The sequence below is a fragment of the Amblyomma americanum genome, chromosome 5 (assembly GCF_052857255.1).
Source record: "Amblyomma americanum isolate KBUSLIRL-KWMA chromosome 5, ASM5285725v1, whole genome shotgun sequence".
NCBI classification, from domain to species: Eukaryota; Metazoa; Arthropoda; class Arachnida; order Ixodida; family Ixodidae; genus Amblyomma; species Amblyomma americanum.
Genome location: NC_135501.1, coordinates 185,285,557 through 185,312,168, shown reverse-complemented (window position 1 = coordinate 185,312,168; position 26,612 = coordinate 185,285,557). Strand labels below are relative to the sequence as shown.

Sequence of the window (26,612 nt, the reverse complement as noted above, 5' to 3'; positions counted from 1 at the left end):
GCTATGTTTCCCACCGTGACACTTTTCACCTTTTAATGCCAACGTACGACACGGCAGCATCTGATAGAACAACGCCGTTTCGTCGGCGTTGTAGACGTCGGCTGGATCATAGTGCGCCAAGATCTTCGGCACTTCTGTGTCGACCCAAGAAGCCGATCCTGTCGTGTCAGCTGATGTTGATTCACCACTTAAGATTTTGCCCACGATAGCATGACGGGCTTTGAAGCGGTGCAGCCACTCGCTGCTGGCCTGAAAATCGTCGTGGCCGAACAGACAGGCAAAATTCCTCGCCTTTTCTTGAAGTAATGCGCTGCATATGGGAATGTTCTGTTCCCTAACCGACACAAACCATGCAAAGACCGCCTTATCCACATCTTCGAAAGTGGGAACCTTCAACCTTTTTCGTTGAGCGTTTGTTCCGTTCTTCAGGGATTCGAGGATAGAGTCTTTCGCTTTCAGAATCGTCGAAAGGGTGCTCTGCGGTAGGCCGAACCGGACGGCGACATCCTTCTTCTTTTCGCCATTTTCCACGGTTTTGAGCACATTCGCCTTTTCTTCAAGAGCTAGGACTTTGCGTTTCCCACTCATTCTTTCCGAGATGTCAGGCGCGCGCACAAAAACACAGCGCGAGACACATCGACGCGTACACTTCAGCAGCACAAAACTGTCAGAAAACTTGCCGTGCACGCTTCGGTGGCAAGGCCTAGACTGCGTGGGCGAGAAAACTGCGCGACTGAATGTGTCGATGCTAGTGTCCTCTAGCGGACTTACTCGACACAACGTTCGGTAGTGTCACCCGTGCTACCCCAGATGGCGCGGCAAACGGCACCTTGTCATCATCATCGCGATTGCCAGCCATGTACAGCTGCGCCGCGGCCGTTTTTAGGGGTGCAGGTTAGTGCGCGCACACTTTTCAACCACTAAACTTCGCAGTATACTTTTATTAAATTATTTTGGTTCATCTCAAGCCAGCAACAAAATTTTGTTACGTTGAAAGTGCGCCAGAACTACTTCGTTATACAGAGGTTGAAAATACATTGTGTTCTATGGAAGCGAAGTTATAGAAACAAATACTTCGTTACATCGAGGATTTCGTTACACTGAAGTTCGTTACATCGAGGTTTAACTGTAATAGCAGATCCAAAAGGCGAAGAGGAAGAGAACGAAAATGACAGTGAGAATGAAACAGGCCACATCCAAGGCACCATTACTCCGTGACAAGCAGGAGGGCACACTAGACATTTCTGATGCTGTGAAAGAAGACTGGATGGAGTGTTTGACTATTGTGCACCATTTTATTGCACTTCATTACAGCATGTTGAAGGTGTACAGACACAAAGTTTTCGAGTGTCAGTTTTTTTGCCTTGAAAGACGCATATGGGCCTAGTAATGGTGAAAAGGAGCTCAAAACTCTTGTGCAGATAGCTGATAATTATAAACACTTTTGTACCTGCAGCTTCCGTCTTTGTCAGTGCCAGCACTGAACTGCACCTTGACGTTCAAGTCGACTGGCCAACCTGTACTACTACTACATTCCTGATGACGTCGGTGTCTTCAGCAAGCACTGGTAGCCCCTGTGAACTACCACATAGTTTGGTAACGTCACAGTAATTGGGCAAGTGCACCTTGACGTCACTGGATACGAGTGGAAAGGCCGAACGGCTTATCAGACCATGCAAAATCGTATGTTCCACTCAACGCCTGTTAGTGAACCTTACTAGAAGACATCTTGCACCCATGAAAGAAATCATTCGCTACTTTGTGTTAAAAATTTTGTGTTTGTACCTCTTGGTTACACACCGTGTTGTTTAGTCTTTGAAGTGTTTGAGAAATGTTCTAGAACTTTGTTTTTGTGACCTCAAGCACACCCACATGAGTGCTAGAGGTCATATTTGCAGGACTTTGTACATAGATATGCACCGCTTGCTGCAGTGATATTTCCTTGCATCAACATCTCAAGCAGTGATAAAAAAAACTCAAAACACAAAAAGTAAAACTCAGTCATTCAGTGTTTATTGTTCAGTCTGTTCTGCTGGTGTAGTGATAGCCCTGTATTCAGATATGTCTAAGCTGTTGCTGTGAAGAGCATCAACAAGCCTTGGCAAATAATGCCTGAAATAGAATTCTGACAGCCTTGAAATATGAAGGCAAACAAAATCTGCATCATAGGGAACTTCAACTAAAATAGAGTTCATGGCTGACCACACATAGAAGTAGCAGTGTGTACGCTCTGTGCAGAACATAAACTGCACCTGGTAGTAGTATCCATTTTTTCCTTTCCTATCAAGGTAGTAGACTCCATTCGAGTCCTTCTTGACATCGTACTTGTTGGAGTCTGCAAGCTGCAGACAGTTATCTACATGCGGGCATTTAATTTCTAATATGCTTCCCAGTCTGCTGGCATGTGAGCTCCATAAGCCTTAGCCTGATTTGCTCTTTAATACATACCCATTTACTATAAAAAATTGAGCAGGTGTTGCACGCCAATAGGTCGGCATCATCATGTCGACCATGAGTGAGCTCAGGGGCTGCATTCCCTAACATATTTTTGGCATGCACAATGGGCGACACTTTTGCGGCAACAGTCTGATGCAGAAGGCTCCCTTTTATCTCAAGAAGGGGTGCTATTACAGACTGCTGCATCTCTCTCACATATTGCTCATGGGTCTCATAATGTTTTGTATTAACCTTCTGCCTTTTATGCTCCATGTCTTTGCATTCTTTTCGCATCTTAAAATCCATGCTATCTATTTGGGATGGCTTAACATTTCTCTTCGTGCCCTGATTCCACATGGCACTCTTGTCAGTGCAGCTCTGTCCAGTCAGGCAGTTTCGGCTGGCAAATTTCACCTTCCAGAGGACCGCACCTTGTTACATGAAAAAAAAAGCCGATAGAAAAAATTGAAAGCAACCAGTGGCTACAATGGATAATGCTACTGCATGTGAAAGTGACTCTATAGTGGTCAGACCCAGGTCAGAGCTCGGAGAACAAACACGAGGATCACTGGTTGAGTGGCGGTGAAGAGGAAACCTTTATTGGATGTGGACGTGATTATTTATTACATACTTCAAGCTTGGATGTCAGGCAGGAAACACAGGTAGTACAGGATACGGCTATACAATTGCATTCAATCGAAGGAAGGCACGACAATAAGTGTGCAACACTTAAAAAGAAAAGGGAAATGTAAACACTACGCTAAAACAATGTGAAATACTGCTGTCTATTATAAAATGCACTCACTATAACTTCAAATACATTAAATTACTTTACAGTGAACAGACATTTATGAAGTATACTTACAGAAGAGAAGATGCAATACAAAGAAATTCAAGTAGAAACCAAAACATGCACAACAACAGGCTGACTGCTAAACTCTTGTCTATTCCTAGATCCCGCAATATTGCAATGCATTTCCTCCTCTCAGACCATGCTCAGTTTACTGCAATTAGGAACCACCACTCCGAACCTCCAACGTTATTTCAGGTGTACCACAAGGCTCTGCTCTTGGATCACTATTATTTTTAGTTTTCATCAATGACCTCCCTGCAGGCATTTCATCCACAATTCACCTCTTTGCTGATGATTGTGTACTGTACCATCGCATTACTACTACGTCAGACCAGTCACTCCTGCAGAAAGACCTCAATATAACAGAAAACTGCTGTGCCACCTGGCTGAAGAAACTGAATGTGTCCAAATGCAAAGGTATGCAAGTGTGCCGAAAGCATTCCTCCCTAAATTATTCATACTCTTTAAACACCATCATTATTTCACGCATTTAATCATGCACATATCTAGGTGGTGTTATCACGAACAAACTGAACTGGTCTGGACATATCACAAAACTCGCGGCTGACACGTACACCTGGAAAACTTGGCTTCATTAGACGTTCACTTTCTTTGTCTCCCAGTTACATCCAAAAACTCGCCTATGAGGAATACATTAGACCAAACTTCAATTTGGCTGCATAACATGGAGCTCTCATCAGCATTACCTAATTGAATTACTTGCAAAGCATCCAGGATCGGGCTGCTCATTACATTTGCTCAGCATGTGATGCACGGCTTAGCCTTAGTGCCATAAAATTTTGCACTGGCCTCGACTCATTAGCTCATCAGAGAAATCACGGATGGGCTTAATTCATAATCGGTATTATAACCGCCCTCGCTTTAGAACCTTCCTCCTAGTTCTACCCGTATGAACATCGCCTCGGCTTTTCAGTTCTCTGTGCGTGCAGCGTATATCTGGCTCGACAAATGCATTCAATAAATCATTCTTAGCTTTGACTATAGATGAATAGCATTCTCAATTCCTGAATGTATCATCCATGAATGTGACTTCACATTAAGGCAGTTAATATCACTCAGCTCATTTTGTTAAATTAAACTGTTTGCTTTTAATTGCATCAAAATATGACCATGAACATACTTTCTTGCTTCCCCCTTATGTAATGCCCTACCCAGGGCACATAAGGGACAAAAAATAATGATGAGTCCATAATAAGTCTCACACACTTCTACACAACCTTCTTTTCTTTTTCACGTAAAAGGTGCAGATATACAGCCAGCATAGTTTTTCATGAAGGTACAGGCCACGCAGCTTGTTTATACATGCAAAAAAATATAAATGTGCATAGCATGTTACTCAGACATTTTGTGCAGCTAGGAGTCAATTTCCAACAAAATAGCTTTATGGAGAAGGTATTGATAATAAATGGAAACATAGCTGCAACAGGAATGCATGATGATGGTTAAGTGCCGTTAGCCGAGGTAGCCGAGAGGTTGCATGCAACACATGCAGGTTATAAATGATTACAGTTCACTTAGATCACATCACTAGACTCAAGGGTGCCTAAGGTACAATAAAATATTATGGTTGACACAACAAGCTGCAGCTATAGGACAAGTAGTTTAAGCAACCTCTAGGAACAGAAGGCGGTGCAAAAATTAAGGGGACATTTAAGCTGCACCTTAAGGCTATGTCTAATGCAATAGATTTAATGGTCATTTGGTACCTTCTTAATTAGTACCTCTAAATACACTCATTACCACACATCAGTAGTCCTACTAGACACCACAAGACACACGATGTCCCCTTTAACCGTTGGACATACGTGCTGCAATGGCATAGGAGTAAAGTGTCTGACTCAACCCATGGGTCATGGGCTCGATTCCCAATTATTAGCCGAATTTTCTTTTCAGCGTAATTAATTTACATTATATTTCAGTCATGTTATGGCCTCATAGTGACTAATGTTCAGTTAAATTGTGACTATCATTCCACAGCTGCTCAACTAGTGATGTGACAACCCTCTCGACCAATTCTGAACTAGTGACAACACATGAACCAACTAGCTCAAATTTCCGTGCTATGACAACACGCACTGCTTTTCCTTCGAACGTCTGCTGTAACGCTGACGCATTAAGACTGCCGATAACTGTACTCACCAACGTGGCTGCACACGGCAGTCAATCCGACTTTGCAGGAGCAGGACCTGGATAAAATGCGGCAATCGCTTGACATGCAAACCCATGCTTGGTGCGGTCGGTCAGAATCAGATTGTGAGGGTGAGACTGTCCCTTTAATAAAACAAGTCTCTGTCAGCTTGGTAAATGAGGAGCTGACCCACTTTTCCGCTAATTACAAAGTTGTACGAGTCTAAACTCTTGATGGCTTGGACATCTTCCAGATCGCAAGCTTTTGTTTTTAGCAGGTAATACGTTATGTGGTTTTCTTGCAGGGAAGGCCAGAGCTTCATGTCTTCTTTCCATTCGTTGGCCGAGATGGAAAGAGGATGCGGCAGAACCCGGTCGCCTATGGTGAGGAAGCAAAACAAAAAATACGCGCAAAGTTAATCGCAATATTTTCATACATGGAAACATGCAGGCAGAACAAAGCTTTGACGACAAACTGCTTATTGGCCGAGCATGAGCCCGCAAACAGACATTAAAAGGATGGTGGCGCGATAGCGGCTAGTAGTACACTGCACGGTCATCGGGTGGAGAATGACTTTCGCTCTCGGCTGCACTCAATTTAGCAGCCAACTTTTTTGACAAGGTGCTTAAAGTACAGAGAAGCATCTCGGACAATAAGCAGACGCGCGCCCTGCTCAGGTCTCGCCCAGCCAACAAAACAGTAAGACAAGCTTCCGAAGTAGGTAAACGAAAAATACAAATGAACACGGCGACATTCTTAGCTCGATCCGATCCTTAATTCCTAACAGGAGCGCGCTCTGTTCACGTCTCGCGCAGCCAACAAGGCGATAAGGCAAGCTTCCAAAGGCGATAAACAAAGAAAAAAAAACAACCTTCATAGCGTTACCAGTTTCATCCGATCCGCAAGGGGCACCTAAGGAACATGAGAAAGGTATCTAAAAACCGGTACCTTTAAGCGATAAGCAGGTAGACATTTACTTGAAGCAAATCAAAATAAGGTGCGCCGATACAGTGCCGTGTCGCGGCAAAAGCTTTGGTATGCAGCTGTATCATGCTGACTGGGAACTTGCCAGGACGCGTACTCTAATAAAACATTTCATTTTGTGACGCGCAAAAACCATTGCAATGCATACAAAATTCGCCGGCATCATTGCTGTCGCGCTACCGCAAAACTTTACTACCGTCCCGATGCGTGTTCTACAGCGTTTGTCATGCGTACACAATACCATAGTGAAAAGAAAAAAACACCTATTTTAAGCGTCAATGGACCGCCTGGAGAACAAGCCATTGCTACCGTTCCTGCTTCCGCCAATGCAACGATTCGCGGTGCCCGCAATCCACAGCCAACGCTCGCACCGCGGCGCTACCGTCGCAAGAAAAATGGCGGCGCCCACAGAACGCTGAAGATTCTGGTCTATAGGAGTTGACACTCACATTCTTGAACAGATTGCAAGCTCTAGTCTCATTTTTGTACATATTTTTTTGCTTGTATTATATTGCTTCATTTTTCTTGTGTCATCTTATTGCTGCACATTTTCAAATAAATTATGTGCTTGCATAGGCTATTTTGTTTTCGGTGTGATTAAAACTTTTATACACAAACTGATTTTCAGATGCTTTTGTGAAAATTTCAAGCAGGTAAGCATATTCTGAGAAAGTTATATAAGAACGTTTTTACAACACTCTCATCCGGCATAGCTCCCTGATCACTTTCCCAGAGCTGATCAATAATATCATCCACATAGAGGCGACCCCGCTTTTGAGCAAGGTGACACCATTTCAGATCTTGTAAACTGAAATCTGCAAAACCAATTGGAATCATCGAAACCATTTGGGATTGTAGGAACCAGTTGTATTCTCCATTGGAGGTTGCAAAACCATTTGGGATTGTGGGAACCAATTGGAATGCCCAGTTGGGATTTGTAAACCAACTGGTTTACCCAGTTCCAGCTGGAACCCATTGGCAGACCAACTGGAACCATTTGGAATTCCCAATCGGTCTAATTATTCGAAAAGTACCGTATTTTCCGGTGTATACGTCGCATCCCCATCCAAACGGCTGTTTATCCAAGAAAAACCATATATAAGTCACACCGTTGTATAAGACGCACCTGTTCACTCAGTAGAAAATTCGTTCCGCGGACCACGCAAATCGCGGCCAAAATTGTGGCAGCTGATATACGATCTAAAAACTAGACAGTACTTTTCAAGAATGTTTATTTCAATGCATACGGATGGTATGTAAAGGCGCAGTCAAAATTAAATAAAATGCGCGAATGGAAAGCTGCATCCGTCATACCCTTATCTTGTGCGTCCGGCACTCGTCGTCGTCGGCTCAAAAGAGTGCACGCTATTTTCGAAGTACATTACGAGGATTTTGTCCGGCGCTTGCTACGATGCGTATAAAGAGCGGTTCGTGCAATTAACTGGTGTACCCCGCGACACGACGTAACAGCAGCACTGTATGGCCAAACACAAGTCGCGGTCACTGGTGTCACTATGCATGCGCTCGCTGCTGGGCATACCAGAGGCCGGGCGGTAGTTGCTGACTCCTAACGGTGCGAACTGCTCTTTATATGCATGGTAGCTAGCGCCTGAATAAAACCCTCATAATGTAAGTACTTTGAAAATAGCGTGCACTCATTTGAGCCGCCGAAGACTACGAGCGCCGGACGCACAAGATAAGGGTATGACGGATACAGTTATCCACTCGCTCGACCAACACACTTACTTTTAACTGCACTTAGAGAAAACCGTCGAAGCCTTCTTCCTCCGAGTCGCTAACAAATAACTCTGCGACTTCAGGTGGCAGTTCCGCAGGCGCATCACTGTCATCTTCCGACTTGCTGGTGTCTACTTCGCCATCTTCACCACTCGCGAACGGAATCAATCTTGCCTTTTTGAAACCAGCTACAACAGTCTTTGCTGAAACTGAGTCCCAGGCGTCAGAGACCCATTTGGCGACTTCTCCAAATGTCGCGCGTCTCATGCGACCTGTTTTTGTGAAGCTGTGGTCCCCGTCTGACATCCATGACTCCCACAAACGTCGCAGAACTGCTTTAAAGCTGCGGTCAGAAATGTCAAGTGGCTCGAGCATCTTCGTCATGCCGCCGGGGATGACCACTGGGACGCAGCTCTTAGTACTAATCTTTTTTTTAATGAAATCCGTTATGTGCGCCCGCATGCTGTCCATCACGAGCATACCCTTTTTCGCGTGGTAAAATCCGTCAGGTCGACGCGAAAAACAATGGTCGAGCCACACGCTCATCATGTCTTGGTCCATCCATCCTTTTGCATTTGCCTGCACCACCACAGCCGGAGGGAATGCGTCCTTGGGAAGCGTCTTCCGCTTGAAGATTAACATCGGAGGCAACTTCGTACCGTCCGCGCAACAGGCGAGAACAACGGTAAAGTGCGACTTTTCATGACCGGTTGTCCTCACTGTTACAGTTTTCTCCTTTCTCGGCGACGCTCCTCCCGAGGGGAATATCAAATGTCAGCGGGACTTCGTCCATGTTCACAATGTGGCTAGCGTCGATTTCACTGCTCACAATTTCTTTACTCACAAACGCACTGAAATTCTCTAGTTCTTGAAAGTCACTGGGGAGCTGCTGGCACATGGTCGTCCGAGCTCGTATTACCAACTTGTTACGCAGCATGAAGCGGAAGCACCATGACGGACTGCCCTTAAATCCAACAGCGTTCATCTCCGTTGCAAGGGTCTTGGTTTTTGAGACGGAGCTGCACTGTTGACAGCCCCCTGCCTTCGGCTCGAGGACCCACGCACGTAGACAACCCTCGAGCTCAGGCCAGCGTGCCTTCTTGCCGCGGTTGGCCTTCTTTGTTGACCTCATTGTTTGAAGCACACTGGTGGCTTTACGCCAGTCCCTAATCATTTTTTCACTGACATCAAACTGTCTTCCTGCAGCCCGATGGCCATGCTCCTGAGCAAATTCAACAGCACGCAGCTTGAATTTTGCGTCATAACTTTTTCGCCTCGCAGTAGGTGTCATGGCTAGCGAAACGACAGATGCGAAGCACGCCTCAATCGACCTCGTAGACCACGCCGCAACTACCAGAGAATTTTTGTTGTTGTAGACCTCACACAATGGTACATACCCACAAGGGGGATTGGCCATAACCAGGCGGTGACTATTTAAATGACCAGTTGCATGTGGCAAGCATAGGATGACCTACCAAAACTTGGATCGCACAGTTTCTGTAGCCGAGGTGGTTGCAGGAGGTTAGGGGGGTCATACAAACTAAAATTTAGGCAAAGAAGGGGTAGGGATTACTATAAGTGGTTGTAAAAACCGAAATACAGAAGCTGATAATGGGATGGACAGGACGCAAACAATCCCATTGGTATGGCCAAGCATAGAAGCGCCAAGAGACAGAACAACCGCAGAAGACAAGCACAAACTGAGATTTTGTATTGGAACTTCTAATAGTCTCCTCCTAATCGATGAGGAGCGACGGCAAAAAAGAAGAAAGTGCTCTATTGTTTCCGGCTCCGCACAATACGGACACAATGGGGAGATCGCCAGACCAGGCCTGTAGAGGTAAAAATTTAGTTGCGGCACCCGGCAACGAAGCCTCGTGAAGGAAACTTCAAGATTGCGCGATCGCCAGACTGAGCTTCTCCAAGGGAACAGTAGGCGCTGGAAGTCGTCCAAGGAAGTAAGCGCTGATGCGCCCAATTCGTTCATTACAGTGTACCGTCGAAAGCGTGCCGCCGTGATGTAAGCAGTTGTTGGAAGCGGGTCAACAATCGGTCCACTCTGGGCTGCCTTCGCTAAAGCATCAGCTGATTCATTTAATAGAAGATCCCTGTGCCCAGGAACCCAAAGAAATCGAATTGATGTGATGTGTGGAGGGATCAGGAATTTTAGTATCCAAAAGAGCTGCGATTCAGTGGACGCCGAGAGGGAAGTGCATAAAGATAACGAGTCCGTAATTATTATTACTGCTGATAAAGAAATTGGTACCTTTCGCAAAGCGAGAACCACTGCTAGAAACTCAGCCAGATAGATAGGAGTGAAATCTTGGAGACGGAGAGAAAAAGACCAGTCAAGGGACTGGGAGTAAATACCTACACCTGCCTTTTCTGCACACACCGAGCCATCAGTCGCAATTGCAACATGTGAGCTGAAGGTCGACAAATAACCCTGCAACATACCATTTAACCATGAGATAGGCAGTAATTTTTCATTACATGGATAAATGTCATCGTAGATGATAGACACAGTTGCGGGGATGGACCGCACCGGAACAATTTCAGGTATTCGCACGTTGAGTGGGCCCAGAAAAGTTTCAACGAAACAGATTTGGGGAGTTTCAAGGCGAGACCATCCGACACCCAAGAACTCCGCTCGCTGCCCTAGGAAGATAAACTCGGATGCATGCTGCTCCGAGTCGCAAAACTTTAAAAACGTTTGTACTGTCAAAAGGCGAAACCTTGCAGTAAGAGACGGCACCCACGCTTCCAGATACAAAACATTGTTTGCCACGTATTTAGGGAGACCCAAACACAGGCGCAGAGCTTCTCGCTCTAAGAGCAGAAGTGGGCGCAGTTTGTATGCAGCTGCTCCAGAAAACAAAACGCAACCGAATTCCAAGATTGGCCGGATATACATTTTGTAAATCAGTAGAAGAGCATGTCTGCGCATACCGCAGCGAGGGCTACTCATCCTTCGCAGAAGGCCTACCGCCCGAATCTCTTTCGCAGCAACCTGATCTATATGTGACAGCCAAGAGAGACAGGAGTCATAAGTTACCCCGAGATACTTTAGGGAACATACCTGAGGAAAATAAAATGTGTACCTGTTAAGTAACCGGAAAAGGTAACAAAGCACACTTGTTTACATTAAGACTTAAGTGTAATTCAGATAACCATCGGTCAAGGGAATTTAAATATGACTAAAACCATATACACAGAATGTAAATCACTCGTAGCAGCAAAGAAAGCTATATCGTCTGCATACACGTACGTAGTCACGTCAGGGGAAGTCGGAATCGAACTGAGTAAGAGGTTGAATAGAACAGGGGAGAGAACTGCACCTTGAGGCACACCTCTAGATTGATGAAATTTCCTTGTAGAAACTCCGCGTTGACAACAATAAAATTCTCTGTCAGCCAGGAAAGCTGACACCCATTCCACAAAATAACTTGGCAAGCCCAGAGCCCGTAGTCTGTACATCAGAGGCCCATGTTCGACACTGTCATATGCATTCGAGATGTCTAGAGTTACCGGCGCAGCATACTGTCGACGCCGGCGCGCTAGTCGGACACGGCTTTCGAGGTCAGTATGCGCACACCATATAGAGCACCCAGGCTTGAAACCAATCTGACAGGGGATAAGTAGTCACTTTTCAGTAATAATGGGCATGATTCGTCCGTACAGCACGCATTCAACCAATTTCACCAGATTCGATGTCAATGAAATTGGTCAAATGTTGTCTAAGACCAACCCTTCGCCTGGCTTTTTAAGCACCGGGATAATTTTGGAAACACGCCATACATCCGGGATTCATGGGGCTCTAATAGAGTAATTTACCAGCTCCAATATAGCATTGGGGGATTCGTCGAACAGTATTTTAATCATCGCAGAGGTGACACGGTCAGGACCAGGAGCTGCAGAAGGTAACCGATTTATCATCTGGGAGAGCTCAGAAACCGAGACATTAAGGAAATCATAGTGATTCCCAAGCAGTTGTGGGCGAGAGAGCGCAGCCGAAAAACGGTGTTCCAAGCCTTTGCCAATTTCTTCTAATGACCTGGCAAGCTCTACTGGAGTCAGCACATTAGAGGGAATGTTGTGAGGCGGTGGCAGCCTGTTCCTTGACCTCAGAAAGCGAAACAAGGCTTGTCCGTTATTAGATTTTGATAGATGGTCATAATTCTCTTCATCATATTTTTCTTTTGCCCTAGCGACTGTGCGCTTGAAGGTAGCTGCAAGAAACTTATAATTGATCCAATTCCGGGGACATTGATTATGGATAAGTTTCTTCCAGGCTGCCTTGCGCCGCCTATAATCCTTTGAACATTCTGCATTCCACCAAGGGCTCAGAGAAGTGCCTATGCTATCGCACACTGTAAACTGATTGCCTCCGTACCCGATCTAAAATAGAGCATAAGCCTAACACCATGCTCTCCTGAGACAAGTTCGGCAAAGTGTGTAGTTCTGAACTGAGTGAACTTTTTAACTTGTTGTAATCGACTAGGGTGCAACTGAATCCGCCGATAGAAGTCATCGGACACACAATGTCAAAAGTGAGTGGGAAATGGTCACTGTTTGTTGCAGAGTCAACCGGAGTCCAGGAGGAAACTGCTACCCCTGGGGTTGAAAACGTTAAATCCAATGCTGATCGGGAGTGCCCACGGAGAAAGGTCGGAAAACCCGAGTTATGACAGTTTAGGTTATTCACACAAGCCCAATCCCATAAACGCAAACCGCACTGGTACAAGCAACACATGTGATCTGCTGACAGAGAGTAAGGAATCTAATGGCCGTGTGTCATGAACCCCAGATGGAAAATATACATTTGCGACAGTAATGGGATAAATACCAGGAACTGAAAGATCCACTGCCTGAATTTCGCAATGAGCGTCCACACGCTGAAACACCAATCGTGCCTTGTGACAGAATCTGGATGAAACCAGCAGAAGCAAACCGCCCCCCCCTTGATGGGCAGTCCATTCTAAAAATTCGATAATGTACCATTTGAAATGAAAACTCTTTCGACAACCAGGTTTCTTGAAGCGCAATGACATGAGGATTGAATGGAACGGCAGTTCCACTGCAGCACTCTCCGAGACCCTATTGTGCCGAGAGATCTGCAGCAGCAACTGCCTTTTCCAAAATGCTGTGGTGGCCAGTTTTTCCTGAATTACTCTTTTTTGCTTTGGATTGAGGGGAGCTAGACTGACCAGCAACGGCCAAAGGAGACCGGCTACGTTTCTGAGCTCGAGCATCAAGCTCCATCAGCTCAACACATCCATCAATTGCTCCGGTCTTGACTTCAGGTACATGAGTTGGAGGCGTGCGCTCTTTTTGCGGCTGCATTGAAACAAGGGAAGGCATCTCCGCACTGAGTTCAGTAGGTACTGCAGGATCCACGGATGACTTCAACGCAGCATTGGAGGTCATTATTGAAGAGGTCATTTGCGCCACCATGACTTGCGATATGCACTCTGTTACTGAATTCACTAGCCGATCCATGACCTTGGCCATTGCCTTTTCAACCGCTGTAGCAATCGCATCTGACAGGCTTGAATCCACGACCGCAGTCGTCTGCCGTGCTGCCACACTTGAGTACCTGTACGTCCTTTCCTTAACAATAGCTATATCCTCGTGCCTTGAGCACCGGCGCTTTTCTAAGACTTCCAGCACCTTAACCTCCTCAGCCCTTGCAGGACAATTTGAATATGTGGCGGAGTGACTACCGCTGCATAAGCAACACATCTCATCTTTTGAACACCTTCCTTCACGGTCATGATTACCACCACACACACTGCACCTTGAGCTCGACTTGCAGGCGTTCGCGCTGTGGCCAAACCTCCAGCAGTTGCAGCATTGAAGCGGCCTTGAAGAATACGGATCGACCCTGAAAACCAGGGGCCACACCTTCAACTCAGATGGACACGAGAGACCCGCAAAAGTGGCAATTACCGTTTCAGTTGGAAGTTTTGTTTCCTCAACGACCCGAGTGCACCGATGTACAGAAATCACCCCTGCAGAGGAGAGTTTCTCTAGCGTTTCCTTAGGGCTAAGGCGTGGGTCAACCCCTCGCACCAGACCTTTAGAGCGCGCCACGTGCGGTGGTATAAATGCGCTTACCGACTGTCTTCCAAAAGCTGTGCACGTTAACAAATCCATGATGCAGGCCTGGTCGGCCAACCTGCACACCACGCTTCCTCTGCCGTACTGCCGGACATCACAGATTTTTAAGAAGTGAGGCGTAATCGCCTGTAGCGCAGTCTGAACCGCATCCGGGTTATTGAGTCGAATGGCGCCACCATCTGATGGAACCAAGGCCACGGGAATAGTGCCGACGCCACCCCGAAAGAAGGCGTCCAGGGGGAGTTGGTTAAGGGGGAGGCTGGCCGACCAGGGGGAGTTCCCCTGGCCAGGAGAGGACGTCGACATGCGCCCCTATCGACCTGCAAGCGCCCTGCAAAAGCGAAAGACAATCAAGCAATCAGAAGCTAGTGATACGAACAGTCACCGCCCAGTGAGACCACGCCCGCCTATGGTATGTGGCTGGGTTAGTCTAGCGTGTCGGGCTGCAAAAGACGATCCCATTGCAGCGATGGCGGACGGAAGTCCGGAAGTGACGCGCACAGAAGCGGCTTGAAAATAAAATTGTTATTGTTATTGTCAATTGTTATTGACATTATTGACAAGCTCCCAAAGGATCGACACATTTAACTCCTGAACTAAAATCATAGAAATGTGTAAGCTGCATTTCGTTTTTGCAAGCCAGTCTGATGTTACTTTGAGAGTTTCTTCCAAAATGTAGTTACTGTGCGCGGCAGAACGTGGTGCGCGGTTGTGCCTTGTAATTTTCCTGGCCTTGGTGCATGCCCTGGGCCCACCGATCTCTTGCAGTTTAATAATTGCAAGTTGCAGGATTTAACGTCCAAAAGTGACATATAGACTATAAGGGACGCGGTAGTCGTAGGCTATGGATTTAGACTGCCTGGGTGCCGTGATATCGCGCAGCACACCCTTAGCAGCAAGCAAGCACCTTTTCGCGCGGCCGCTGCGGCTCGCATTTATTTGATATATGTCGCACTGGTGTATTAGACGCAGCGACGAAAATTGTGAAAAAAAAACCGTGTCTTATACACCGGAAAATACGGTATGAGAAAAGGTAGCTGCCATAGTCTTGCTTCTGGACAATGCTACATTTCAATTCTTTACAGTGCCGTCCGTGTTCGTGATGCACAAGTTGTTCTTAGCTTTGCTTACCGTGTAGTTTCTTGATTAATTTTACATCAGTCACTTTTACATTGTCAACAGAGATTGCAGACATTGTTTGAAGAGAAAAATCTGCATTCCTGTCCCCAGCCAACCAAGTTATATCCAGTGGATATTCATATAATATTCCTCAAAAGATACCAATGTCCATATGATGTTCACAGAAGCTCATATTATGTTCATATATTCATACAATCGTCACTTTGACTTTGAGCTCGCACTGACGGACAGGAGCCAGGAGCCGCTGGAAACATATGGGTCCCATAAATAGGGAACCACCTCGTCTGGTGCCTGCGTACACCACCGATTTACTTCGGGCTTAATAAATGTTCATTCATCATCATCACTTTGACGATAATGGACATTCATGTAACTCTTATCATGGCTACATATGATGATTCCTACACATTCAGAAGATGTTCACTAGATATTCGGCCAATATATGTTCACTTTGTGGTCGGGTTGCTGTGCCATCTATTATATGTGCTGTACAAGTCTCAACAAAACAGATATGATGCAAAACATGACTAAAAACCAACAACTGGTCGTCACGCAGGAGGAAATTTCCATCTTTTGTACATGATCTGGTAATGACATTTCAAATAACAGATGCATAGCGAGAAAATTACATTGCATAAATATGCATAAATATGGCAGCAACATCATCATCAACAACTGAAGAGGAGGATGTTAAGGCTCGTCGTATAACTGACCAGGGGGGAACTGCAGCTCTTGCTATGTGTATCCTGGCATAGCTGAGCTAAGCCACTTGCAATTTTTTTGTCATTTCACTTTTGTTTCACGATTCCGTACAGTCCCACAGACTGTTAAAAAAAAGCGATTATCTAATACCCCAACTTTTCAGTACAACAGCACCGAATGGGTATGCTCTGTGGACAATAAACACAGTGGAAAATGCTAGCACCGCCGGAAGCGTTATTTCTAAATGAGATTATGCGATCGGTGAAGCTTGCTGTTGTACTTATTGGTCGATGGTCCCTCCGATGCGTGGCTGCTGGTAATAGTGCATGTTGAGATACGCCAGCTGTAGCACTCCCCGGCTGATGCAGATATTTTCAAAGCCAGGGTGCGCTGTTGCACAGCACAGACCCTGTTGCTTCTTCACTTCAGCTTTGTATGCCCAGCAGCAGATGCATTCCTTGGCGGTCAATATGACGGCGCAGCAGTCGCACTGGCACCTTTGCAGAAAACTTGTGTCAGTGATGCGTGCTAGCGGCATAACAGGGTTCATATCGCTCACTATTCCATGTGGCCCACTCGTTGCCGGCCGTCCGCTGTGTCATCGGCGTCTGAGAATCTCATCCTCACTAACATCCTTGCAGCCAGATGGGTTGCCGCTCGGGCAGTTGCTGTCGTTGCCATCGGCCACATCGCACAAAGGCATGCTGTGTACAAAATGGATCAGAGATCAGCTGTCCACCGATGAATTTCCACTTCCAATTCACTTTGGTGAATTTCGGAAGAATTTCGATCACGAATGCAGTCAAGTTTTGCAGATTCAGCTCAACAGCAGACAAAATAGCAGTGGCTGAACGTCATGCCAACAACCTGCACATTTTTGAAGATTGCTCCACATATTACTACTCATTACTCCGCAGATTGCATAGCAGCAAGTCATCACGCAGCTTGCTAAAAGGCACTCCATTCAGGGGTTAACTCCTACCCTCTGCACTCAGTGGTTCTTTCCTCAGTCAACAAACAATTTATATAGGGCCACGGTGACTCGCTTCTCAATGGCAACTGGCTGTCACATATTTGTCGCTTGCTGAGCCTATGTGGGACGGCAGGCATCAATTATGTATCTGAATGTAGTCTCAGGTACCTGGAGCGATTGTCGGTAGCATTGTCCTCCCAAGTTTGGCAATATCTTCTCAAAGTATTGTCCGTGTCGATGGTACACCGAAGCTTCTCTTGGTGCATGGCGTGAAGATGATGAACGTGCCATGAGGGTAGTGTATTCATCAAAAGTTGCTTCTTATTTAGCCGTACTCTCTCTGTAGCTGCATCGATTCCAAGATCCATGGATGTAATTATCGCCATGGTGAGAGCAATCTCTCGCTTAACATTTTCACATTTCTCACTCATGCTTGAGCTTGATGATAAACATGCACAGTAATAAAGAAGACAGGTGTCCAGAGCACCCATTTGTCGCAGTAACAATGTGAGCGCGAGCACAGCAAAGTCGGGAAGAATTGCGCTGCACACCTCCTTGCTACTGAAAAGCGTGTGGGTCAAGCACATTGTGGCTAGCACAGCAGACAAAACTGCTCAAGTTGAAAGCAAACTTGTTTCATTTAAAACTTTTTTTAATGTAGAGTTGAAATATTTGTATGCTCTCTGATAAAAATACAAAGAAAACAATTCAGGTGTTTTCAACTCATTATTTTTCGTGCACATATAAATTCAACAGCGCCTAATGGGCCCCTGGTGGCTTCTTTGAAAAGTTAGCTATGTGACAGCGACAGCTCCATTGAGGAATTCCTCTATGGGGAAGGAAGGTCAAGTGACCGAGTCGGGCGCGTGACAGAGGTATTAGTCTTAGAAAGCCCTGGAACAAGCTCCTTGACACAGTTCACTGTGAACTGCCCAAAAGTGGCACAGAAGCTTGATCCGAGCTTCCATGCGCTGAAACTGTGAAAATGGCGGAGTTCCAATTCCTCATTATTATATTGTCACTGGTTGTTGCGGCAGCACTTGGGCGATTGGGAGGATGGCACTAGAGCTGGTCAGTCTAGTGGCTTAGCAGGAACTAGGTGAAGCTACAGTGGCTGGAATAGGGGTAGTGTCAGCACTGCGTGGCCGCCCGTATGGAGTTCGTGGATGCTCCACTCGGGTGGCACTGGCGTTCGCTTCGGGAGCGGCGGTCCGCGGCGGTGACTAGGGCATCCCGGCAATTTTGCTGTTGCCGCGGCATCTTTTTGTCGGCTGCGTCTTCTAAATTCCTTTTTAAATTAAATGCAGGTATAATAAAGTCATTCGATGCTTTCTGTCCAAAGAAAAAGTATGTGAGCACTGTAGTGCTCTTATTTTTGTTTATTCTTTTGGGTAGACTCTCCCTCCCGGCAATGCGTGAATTTGCCGATGCTGTTTATACGAAGTCAGAATTATATAACCACTGCGAAATTGTCCCCTCAGCAATGCTGAGAAAATGATCTTATTTTAGTTGCTTTTGAGCTTTTGTTGCCTCATGCAGCATTTCTCTTCAGAGCCTGAAATTCCCTTGCAGAACTTATTGTATAGTGCTTCATTCCATACTGTCAAGTTCTTATACGATGATGCAAATGGGAATTCTTCCAAAGGTCCGGCTCCCGTGCAAGCATAGATAGTGTCAACAGCTTTCAGCAGAAAGGCTGGATAACCTGTTTTCCACCGCGATTGCAACACCTCGCACAAACACTTCATGCTTCACCACACCACCTTTGGAAGCAAACACCACCATTTTCTGGGCATTCAGAATGCTCATGTTGTTCGGCACTGCTAGGCACACACTATAGATGACCTTTAGTTGTTCTTCGCTCAACACGTGCTTCCCCCAACGACTGGACGGAAGACTTACATTTTTGTAGTCACTGTCGTCGACGGGTACAGACAAATTGTCTACCAGTGAAGGCAGTCGCTGCGACTCATCCTTTCGTGGCCTTTTTCATGGCACTGGGGCCTGCAAGTTGGACCTTTCTTTAGGCGTTCTTAGGAACCGGCTTCAAAGGTACTTAGGCACATTGGGGAATATTGTAGGAACAGCACCTGGTCGAAGAATAGGTCTGCTACAGTCCAAGTGCACTGTCTGGCCATCAGTAGTATGCTCAAAATGCTGTGGCACAAACTGCTCATTGAAGTGCAGCTCGCACACGGCTGCGTTGCGATCAAGCGGTTTGGCCGCTCTCGGTATGTGCCGTTGCCACTGCTGGAAAACGGACTCCTCCTTTGGAACTCCGAACAGCGATACCTTCGTCTTGCAAGACAGGTACCCGCTTGTGCTTCCGGGCACAAAGCAGTGACTTTGACGGCGGCTCATTGTGCCTCATCAACACAGAGTTTGAAGTAAACCACGCCGACCAAGCTTAACTCGGAAAATACGGACAGCAAACCGCAGTCTTTTTCCGGAGTATAACTGAAGTTCGTGATTCGACGAAAGGAAAAATACTCGGAAAGCAAACGTTGAAAGGCCGCAGCATAAAAAGAGACTGCTGCAGTGCTCAACGCGACGTGTAAACAAGATTAAACGCCACCTCGCTGCGGCATTGCCAGGCAGTGCCAGCGGCTCCCATAGTGCCCATAGGGGCCGCGCTGCGGTAATCACACTTCCCAATTCTAGCCACTGCAGCGAAGCAGTTGCGCCAGTCCGTGAGTCATGCTCTTCTTTGTCGAAGCGCTTAAGACCTGCAAAGAAGCAGTCTTTTCTTTTTGTGTGTGGTTCAACCCATCAGTTTTCCCAAGGTCGGACTCCACCCACCCATTCTTAGAAACCCCAGTCCCTAGGGTAATTTGCTTCCCCTAGCTACATTTGTTTGTGTTGTTTGTCCAGCTGAAATAATGAGCTTTGAACCGGTGCTCTGTTGTCAGTCTTATGCTGGTGCTAGACCGAAGGTGCGGCGGCATACTTCTCATCCTTTCAACTGCACTTTGTCAGTTATAAAGCAGCTGAGCCAATATTTCACTTTTATTGTTCCTCGGCACACTGCTCCAGTGCTTGGCAGGCTTGCTGACTGCACTTGCCTTTCTGTGAAAGGTGCACAAGAGTTAGGCATGAATCGGTACTCACGTCTGGGTTCAGGATGCCTACACATGGCATCCACTTAAGCGCAGCTGTCAACTTGTGGCTAAGCAAGTGATGGCTTGCCTAAGGTCTATTATGATCAAACACTACAGTAAGACCTTTGCCACGAGCACGGCAGGTGCCAAGTTGCCCAGCGGGAGCAAGACAAGGGCCTGTGATGTGAGATGATACATATCAAGGCATATCAAGGCATCTGTCATATCAAGGCATGCTGTTAGCAGCATATAGTTGCCCACCATGGCACTAGGTACTCCATCCTACTGGTTGGTAGTCCTTTAAAAGCATAGCATTCTGCATGCAGTGAAAGCCTTGGTGGAATTGCAGGAGGAGCAATAAATAGGGGATAGATTTTCATTGTCAGAGAACCTTTAAAAGGAGATATAATACATAACATAACTGCTGAAACAGAAGGACATAAAATTAAGCTCTGTTGGATACCATGCCATCTTGGAATTGGCAGAAACGAGAGAGCTGACGCATGCGCGGTCAAGCTCGCCATAAGGAAGTCAGGACTGTAAATTTACCCTATGCAAATTGCATAAAGTTAGTAAAAATTAAGAAAAACGGCAGTCTACATAGAACAGTGAAGAAAACTACATTTAGTAAAATCTATTCTGGGAGAATGGATATCATGTAGGCATCAGGAATGTTTTATAGAAGTAATTTTATACCGCCTGTGCATCGGACACACACACCTAACACAACTTTCTAGTGACAAAACAAGACAAACCTTTTTGTGAGAAATGTGGAGATGAGCACACAGTAAATCGCATCTTATTCTCGTGCATAAAACTCGAACTGCTGAGGAAAAAATATTTTACAGTATTTTACAACGAACGCATTCTCTTCCACCCCAAATTACTTTTAGGTGATAAACCACTTATAGGTGCTTCATCTGTTCTTAGTTTCCTGAAAGAAGCGGCGATCTTACACAAAATATAATATCACAGAACTACTAATTCTAAAAATTCGTACCCTGTGCATTGACGCATTCTGTGATGCACCTCATCCATTTTCTCAGGCTTGAGAAGGCTGGGGTCTTTGTTTTGATTTGTTGGGCTCCTCGGAGTCCTTTTCCGGACAAGGACTGTCGCTGAGGGCACCCAATTTTTAAAATTATACCATGTTTTTGGCACATGATAGCCTGAGTTGCTTATGCGCATAAAAGGGAAATCTTGAACTCATCGGAAAACCGGTGGGTACCCGTCGGCACAGGGGATCGAGCCCAGCAGCTCCCAAATTTGAGGCGGATACTATACCACAAGGCCACCACTTTGGTTGCACATGCTTTACAATAAACATTATGCAGTACTTAAGAGAATGCATTGTTGGGCGAGTTGGTCAGTCATAATGAACAGAGGGTGCTGCACACATATAAACAAGAACAAGAAGGATATGCAACAAGCACTTGCTGTGTACCCTTCTCGTCTTTGTTTATATGTGTGCAATACATATAAACAAGGAAATGCATAGGAAAGGTAGAACTAAAACATTGTAGCTTAACACTTCAAATGTAATGGTGCTCGCCAAGGCACACAGTGCCAAGTTTCTAATTTGTACTGAAATTTTGTGAGCGCTGGCGCTGTCTGTGCTCTTGTTTGGCGTTTTCTAAATCTATCTTCCCACGTTCTGTCTCGACCCGTGTCAGTTCTGTTAGTGCATCAGCTAGGCTGCCAAACTTTTCAATTGTTTTAACAGCTGCATTATTTAACTTAATGAAATGTTTGGCTCCATGCACCATCTTAGTTACTGCATCTGCTGAAGTCTGTGCTGTTGCCTGAAGTCTCAGCTGCCTTTTTTTTGTGCTTGTAGGGAAGCTGTTTCCAGCTCAACATTCTCGCGATTAAGTTGGATCACCTCCGGTAGGCGCCCAGCCTGTTGCATTGACCGTGACTGCCGCAGTGCAGAACACAGCAGCGCAGCAGGCTGCCCTGTTGCTGCTGCTGATGGCCGCTGTGTGCTGCTGACTGGTGTGGTGTGTAGCTGCTGGTGACTGCTACTGCTGATAGGTGCAGCCTCGTTCACTGTTAGCTGGTCCTGCAGCTGGTGGCCGCTGTGTGCTGCTGACTGGTGTGGTGTGTAGCTGCTGGTGACTGCTACTGCTGATAGGTGCAGCCTCGTTCACTGTTAGCTGGTCCTGCAGCTGGTGGCCGTTCTGTATGGAAGCTTCTTCATCTGCTGCTGTTGCTGTCTGGCCATCCTCTGCATCTGACTGTGTGCTGTTGAAGGACAGTGGGCTTCCTAGCACATCAACAGCTGTGACAGCGTTGCCTAGGTCTTCTGGTACCTGAGCAGCATAAAATGTGTGCTCGTCGACGGCATCAGGAAGATATGTCACATAATCGATGTAGTACTCTGTGGAGTCATTGTTTGTGGTCTGCTCTCCAGATGTCCTTGGCACAGCTGCATCACGTGACACCACCTGCTGGTCGCCTGTGGTGCCCCTGTGCAGATAAGACAAGCTTTCTTTGTGGTGATGTTCACTAATATGAATTCCAGCTGACTATGCCGTCAGTATATTTCTGTCATTAAAGAAAGCTGCCTGTCTGTTTACAGACCAGGGTATGGTAAACAGTGCAATAACAGTCAGGAGAGAGCAGTTTCCTCATCTTTCCACTTCTTGTCTGCTAATTCTTGTTCAACTCTTCGTTATTGTCTGCCATGAACCAACTAGTCCAACAAAACGCTTTGTCTACTACTGAACTGTGTGACATAGTAAAATGAAGGAACTGCAGCTTTTTTTATAAAACAGAACTAATGTGAAGTAAAAGCTCATTAAATCAAGAACCACACAGGGATGCCACCACATTTCAAATTAACTGAAGTTCCAGTTGAATGTTCACCTTCTGCTTCTCCTTCCAGAAGGCAACAGCCATTACCTTTTGTTGTAATCAAACATGGCGGAAGGCCGGGAAGGGTCAAACAGTATGGTTCAAATTATCGAAAAGTTTGAATTACTTCCGTTCGAAACATTGAGGTTTCAAAGCACTAGCATGTATGTAGTGTGATGTACACCCTTTCTCACAAGTGCCGGCGGCACTGCAGCTGTGGCTGAGCTGAGTAAACCATCCTGCCAGTGCTGATTTTGCTCCTATTCGCTGCGAAGGTAGAGATTGTGAAATGGAGTCTGCTAGCTGCACTGTTGTGTCACCTCTACTGGAGCATAGCATAATCAGCATCCGGACGACATCACCTCTACAAGGGCATGGCAGTATCAGTGAGATCACAACTTGTTTGCGCCACTAATTAACTGAAGCAGTGGCTGTGTACTTTCTCAGTGTTTGCTTTTTAATTTGATTTATGGAGATTAATGTCCCAAAGCAGCTCACTCTATGAGAGACGCTGTAGTTAAGGGCTGCAGAATAATTTTGACCAACTGGGGTTCTTAAATGGGCACTGACATTGCACTGTATATAAGTGCCTTGTGATTCACCTCATTCTGAGTGCTTCTGCAGCAGCCAGGTTTGAGCCCGGTTTCTCGGGTCAATAGTCAAGTGCCCTAACCACTCAGCAACCATAACAGGCTCTTCATGTTTGCAATGGAAGGCCGTGCCAGTATGCTCATACATGTCTTCATCATGATCCATGGTTTTCATTGGTTGACAGTACACCTATGCCTACATACAAATGCTGTTTGTGAGTGCCCACAATACAAAGATAGATGCTTTACAAGCATAGCTGCAGGGGTCAGTTAAGCTACTTTAATTACAAGGTAGCTTCTTGACAGCTAACCGTGTCCTCCCAGATCCATAATGCTGCTGATCAATATTTGTGCTGAACACAGGCAAGTACACAAGAAAGATTGGAAAAAAAACAGCAGTATTCATCTCTTTACAAAAATTCAGTGTGATGCATGGTAGCAAAAAATTTGCAACGTTTTACTACCTCTGCAAAGAAACCATTGTCAAAGGGCACGAGAATTTGGCTCACACTTTTCTTTGCTGTACACAAAGAGTGCACAGGAATCCAGGCCAGTCACACCTATCTGGACTTGCACTTGTGTATAATACTTGCTGCTTTTCTTTAGCTGTCCATCACACAACTGCGTTTTGGCAACGTCTTCAACCTTGACAGGAACTTTAATTTCTAGTAGCCACAGTGCACAGCATTTGTTTGCATTTCACTAGACCATATCGGTTTGCTGCTAGGAAACTGTGGTCCCTAGAGAGGAAGCGGCCAGTCGCACTAACTTCCAGCTCCACATGTGCGTCATTTTCGTCCTGAAAGGGTCGTCGGGCTTCGGGCTCGCACAATAGTCCCCGCTTCATAGAAAATGACCTAAATTTTTTCCCTCCCATTACAACAGCAGTGAGCCTTCGATCATCATGTGGTCCCATTTTTGTTTGGCATGTTTTGACCCAAGTGTTCACTCAATGTGTCAGTGATGCTGTAATGATGCCCTCCTTGTATCTATGCCAAAGGAGGCAACCACTTTAAAATCCTGTGGCTGCCTCTAAGGCTTCAACTTCTTCCTGTGTGTATGACAACAAAGCGTCCCCTGTTTAGCTCACTCCAGCCACCTTGCAGGGAGTCCAGGCACATCTTCGGGGTCTGAACTTTAGCTTTTTTTCGATTTGCTGGCATTAAGTCATTGGCTTCCAGGACATCTGCGAAGCAATAAAGTTTGCTTGCTTTCAACTTGCCATGCAGGTTTATAAGGTGCAATGCGGACAAATCCATGTCCTCACTTCTCAATGGTGATGAGGACACTGCTCTTCTTTTGTGATGCCTTGGTGCGTCGCTGAGTCTTTCAGTGGTGCCCTTAGAAAAAACAATGTGCTTGAATTTCTCAGTTACTTTCTTAGGGTCTCGTGGATTGTACTGCTGACGCTCGCCTTCAGTGCATGTCATGGCATCTGGTTCAATAGTAAGATCATGCTGTGCAATATGCATCAGCCCATACAAAACACAGCACGCATGTTTACATACTCTGCCTTTCCCAGCAATACATGCACAATTGCCGCTTATCGCTTCTTCATCACATTTAAGCAACTTGACCTCAACATTATATCCTGTCCGTGTTGCCATAGATGCTAGCACTTGTGCCTTCACCACAGTCTCTGCCATGTCTTCAGCTGAAAATATCAACTTCTGTAAATGGCCTGACATGAAAAGCCGCAGGCCACACTCTCGATGTTCTTGAGCCCCTTTGCTCTCAGTGTACCTGTGCAGAAAAAAAATAAACTTCAACACTAATATCATCCAAGACTTTTTTACAAGCATGTACATCTACACATTCCAGCCACAGATTTTGCAATGAAGCGTCCTCAAAAATGCAATGGGGCCATTTACACAGCCTCTGTCTTCCCCCTCCCTGAAGGCGGGCATCTGCAGCTTGCAGACGTTGGTGAGTGGGGACACCACGGGTTTCCCGAGCATCTGCAGGGACATCCCCACAGGGGGATGATGAGTAGTGTGTCACCACAGACCCGAGCACCCGCGCTTAGTCGTGCGTGGCATCACCGTGTCTGGGGAAAAGGACAACACACATCTCCTGCGTCTTCACCAGAAGCAATGGAGGCAACACTGAGATCCTCAGCATTGGAGGCGCTGAAGTAGTCCCCCAAAGAAAGGCAGAGTTTTTTAGGCCACCTTAAACCGAAAAGACATCTGCCAGTCAAGTCGCCTGATAAAGGTGGCGACATCTAAATAGCTCCCACCAGTATTCGCTTCCTCACTAACAACTATGGCTGTCGAGAGCATTATCTATTGAAACTGCCGAGATCTGCTTAAGAACCTGGATGCCATATTTGAAATTTTCGCGCAGTATCAACCAAACATACTTTACTGCAGGAAGCACACTTAAACCCAATGCATACAAAGTTTCTAAAAAATTGCATAGTATACCAGAAGGACAGGCAAGGCAGTGCACACTCATCAAGTTTTGTTGCTGTTGTGGTTCAGAATTCAATTCCCTCAGTTCCTTCCACTGGCTACTGATTTAGAGGCAGTGGCAATACGAGCCCTAACTTTTGGCAGAGTAATAACCGTATGTTCCCTATGTATCCCGCCAGATCATCGTCTGTCCACTGATGAACTCTATCAGCTTCCTGAGCCACTCCTGTTGGTTTGCGATTTTAACGCTCACCACCCATTATGGGGAAGTACCAGAGCAAATTCTCAAGGAGCGCTAATCGAAGTATTCCTGTTATTGTCTGGCTCATGTGTATTGAATAAAAAAGAACCAACATACTTTAATGCAACACACAACTCATGCACAGCGATAGACATTGCTATTGGTTCTCCAATGCTCTTGGCAGCTACTACTGAAAATCTCTGTGGAAATGACCACTTTCTCATTTCTTTAAAATACACAGAAGATAACCCGACGGCAAATAATCCTAGGAAGTTTAAAGAACAAATTGCTGTTTGGCAGATGTTCCAGGAACTATCAG

The 26,612-nt window shown here is 45.9% G+C and overlaps 2 protein-coding genes and 1 pseudogene across 6 annotated transcripts in view; 2 read left to right on the top strand and 1 right to left on the bottom strand.

Moving 5' to 3' along the window:
• LOC144133180 (phospholipase A1-like) overlaps nucleotides 1-26,612 on the top strand; it is a 129,303-nt gene that overhangs the window by 52,329 nt on the left and 50,362 nt on the right. The window lies entirely within an intron of this gene.
• LOC144133183 (THAP domain-containing protein 1-like) overlaps nucleotides 1-26,612 on the top strand; it is a 57,410-nt gene that overhangs the window by 7,838 nt on the left and 22,960 nt on the right. The window contains exon 4 of one of the 5 annotated variants that reach the window (XM_077666073.1): nucleotides 22,030-22,145. The exons of 1 other annotated variant lie outside the window; for it this stretch is intronic. In XM_077666073.1, the coding sequence (XP_077522199.1) occupies nucleotides 22,030-22,083 (54 nt within the window). In that variant the 3' untranslated portion in view covers nucleotides 22,084-22,145. Of the gene's footprint in view, nucleotides 1-1,456; nucleotides 7,001-12,740; nucleotides 13,117-22,029; nucleotides 22,146-26,612 lie in introns of those variants that run through there. 3 more of the 5 variants (XM_077666069.1, XM_077666072.1, XM_077666071.1) reach the window with 3 other exon arrangements.
• LOC144133182 (uncharacterized) lies at nucleotides 24,122-25,446 on the bottom strand (annotated as a pseudogene).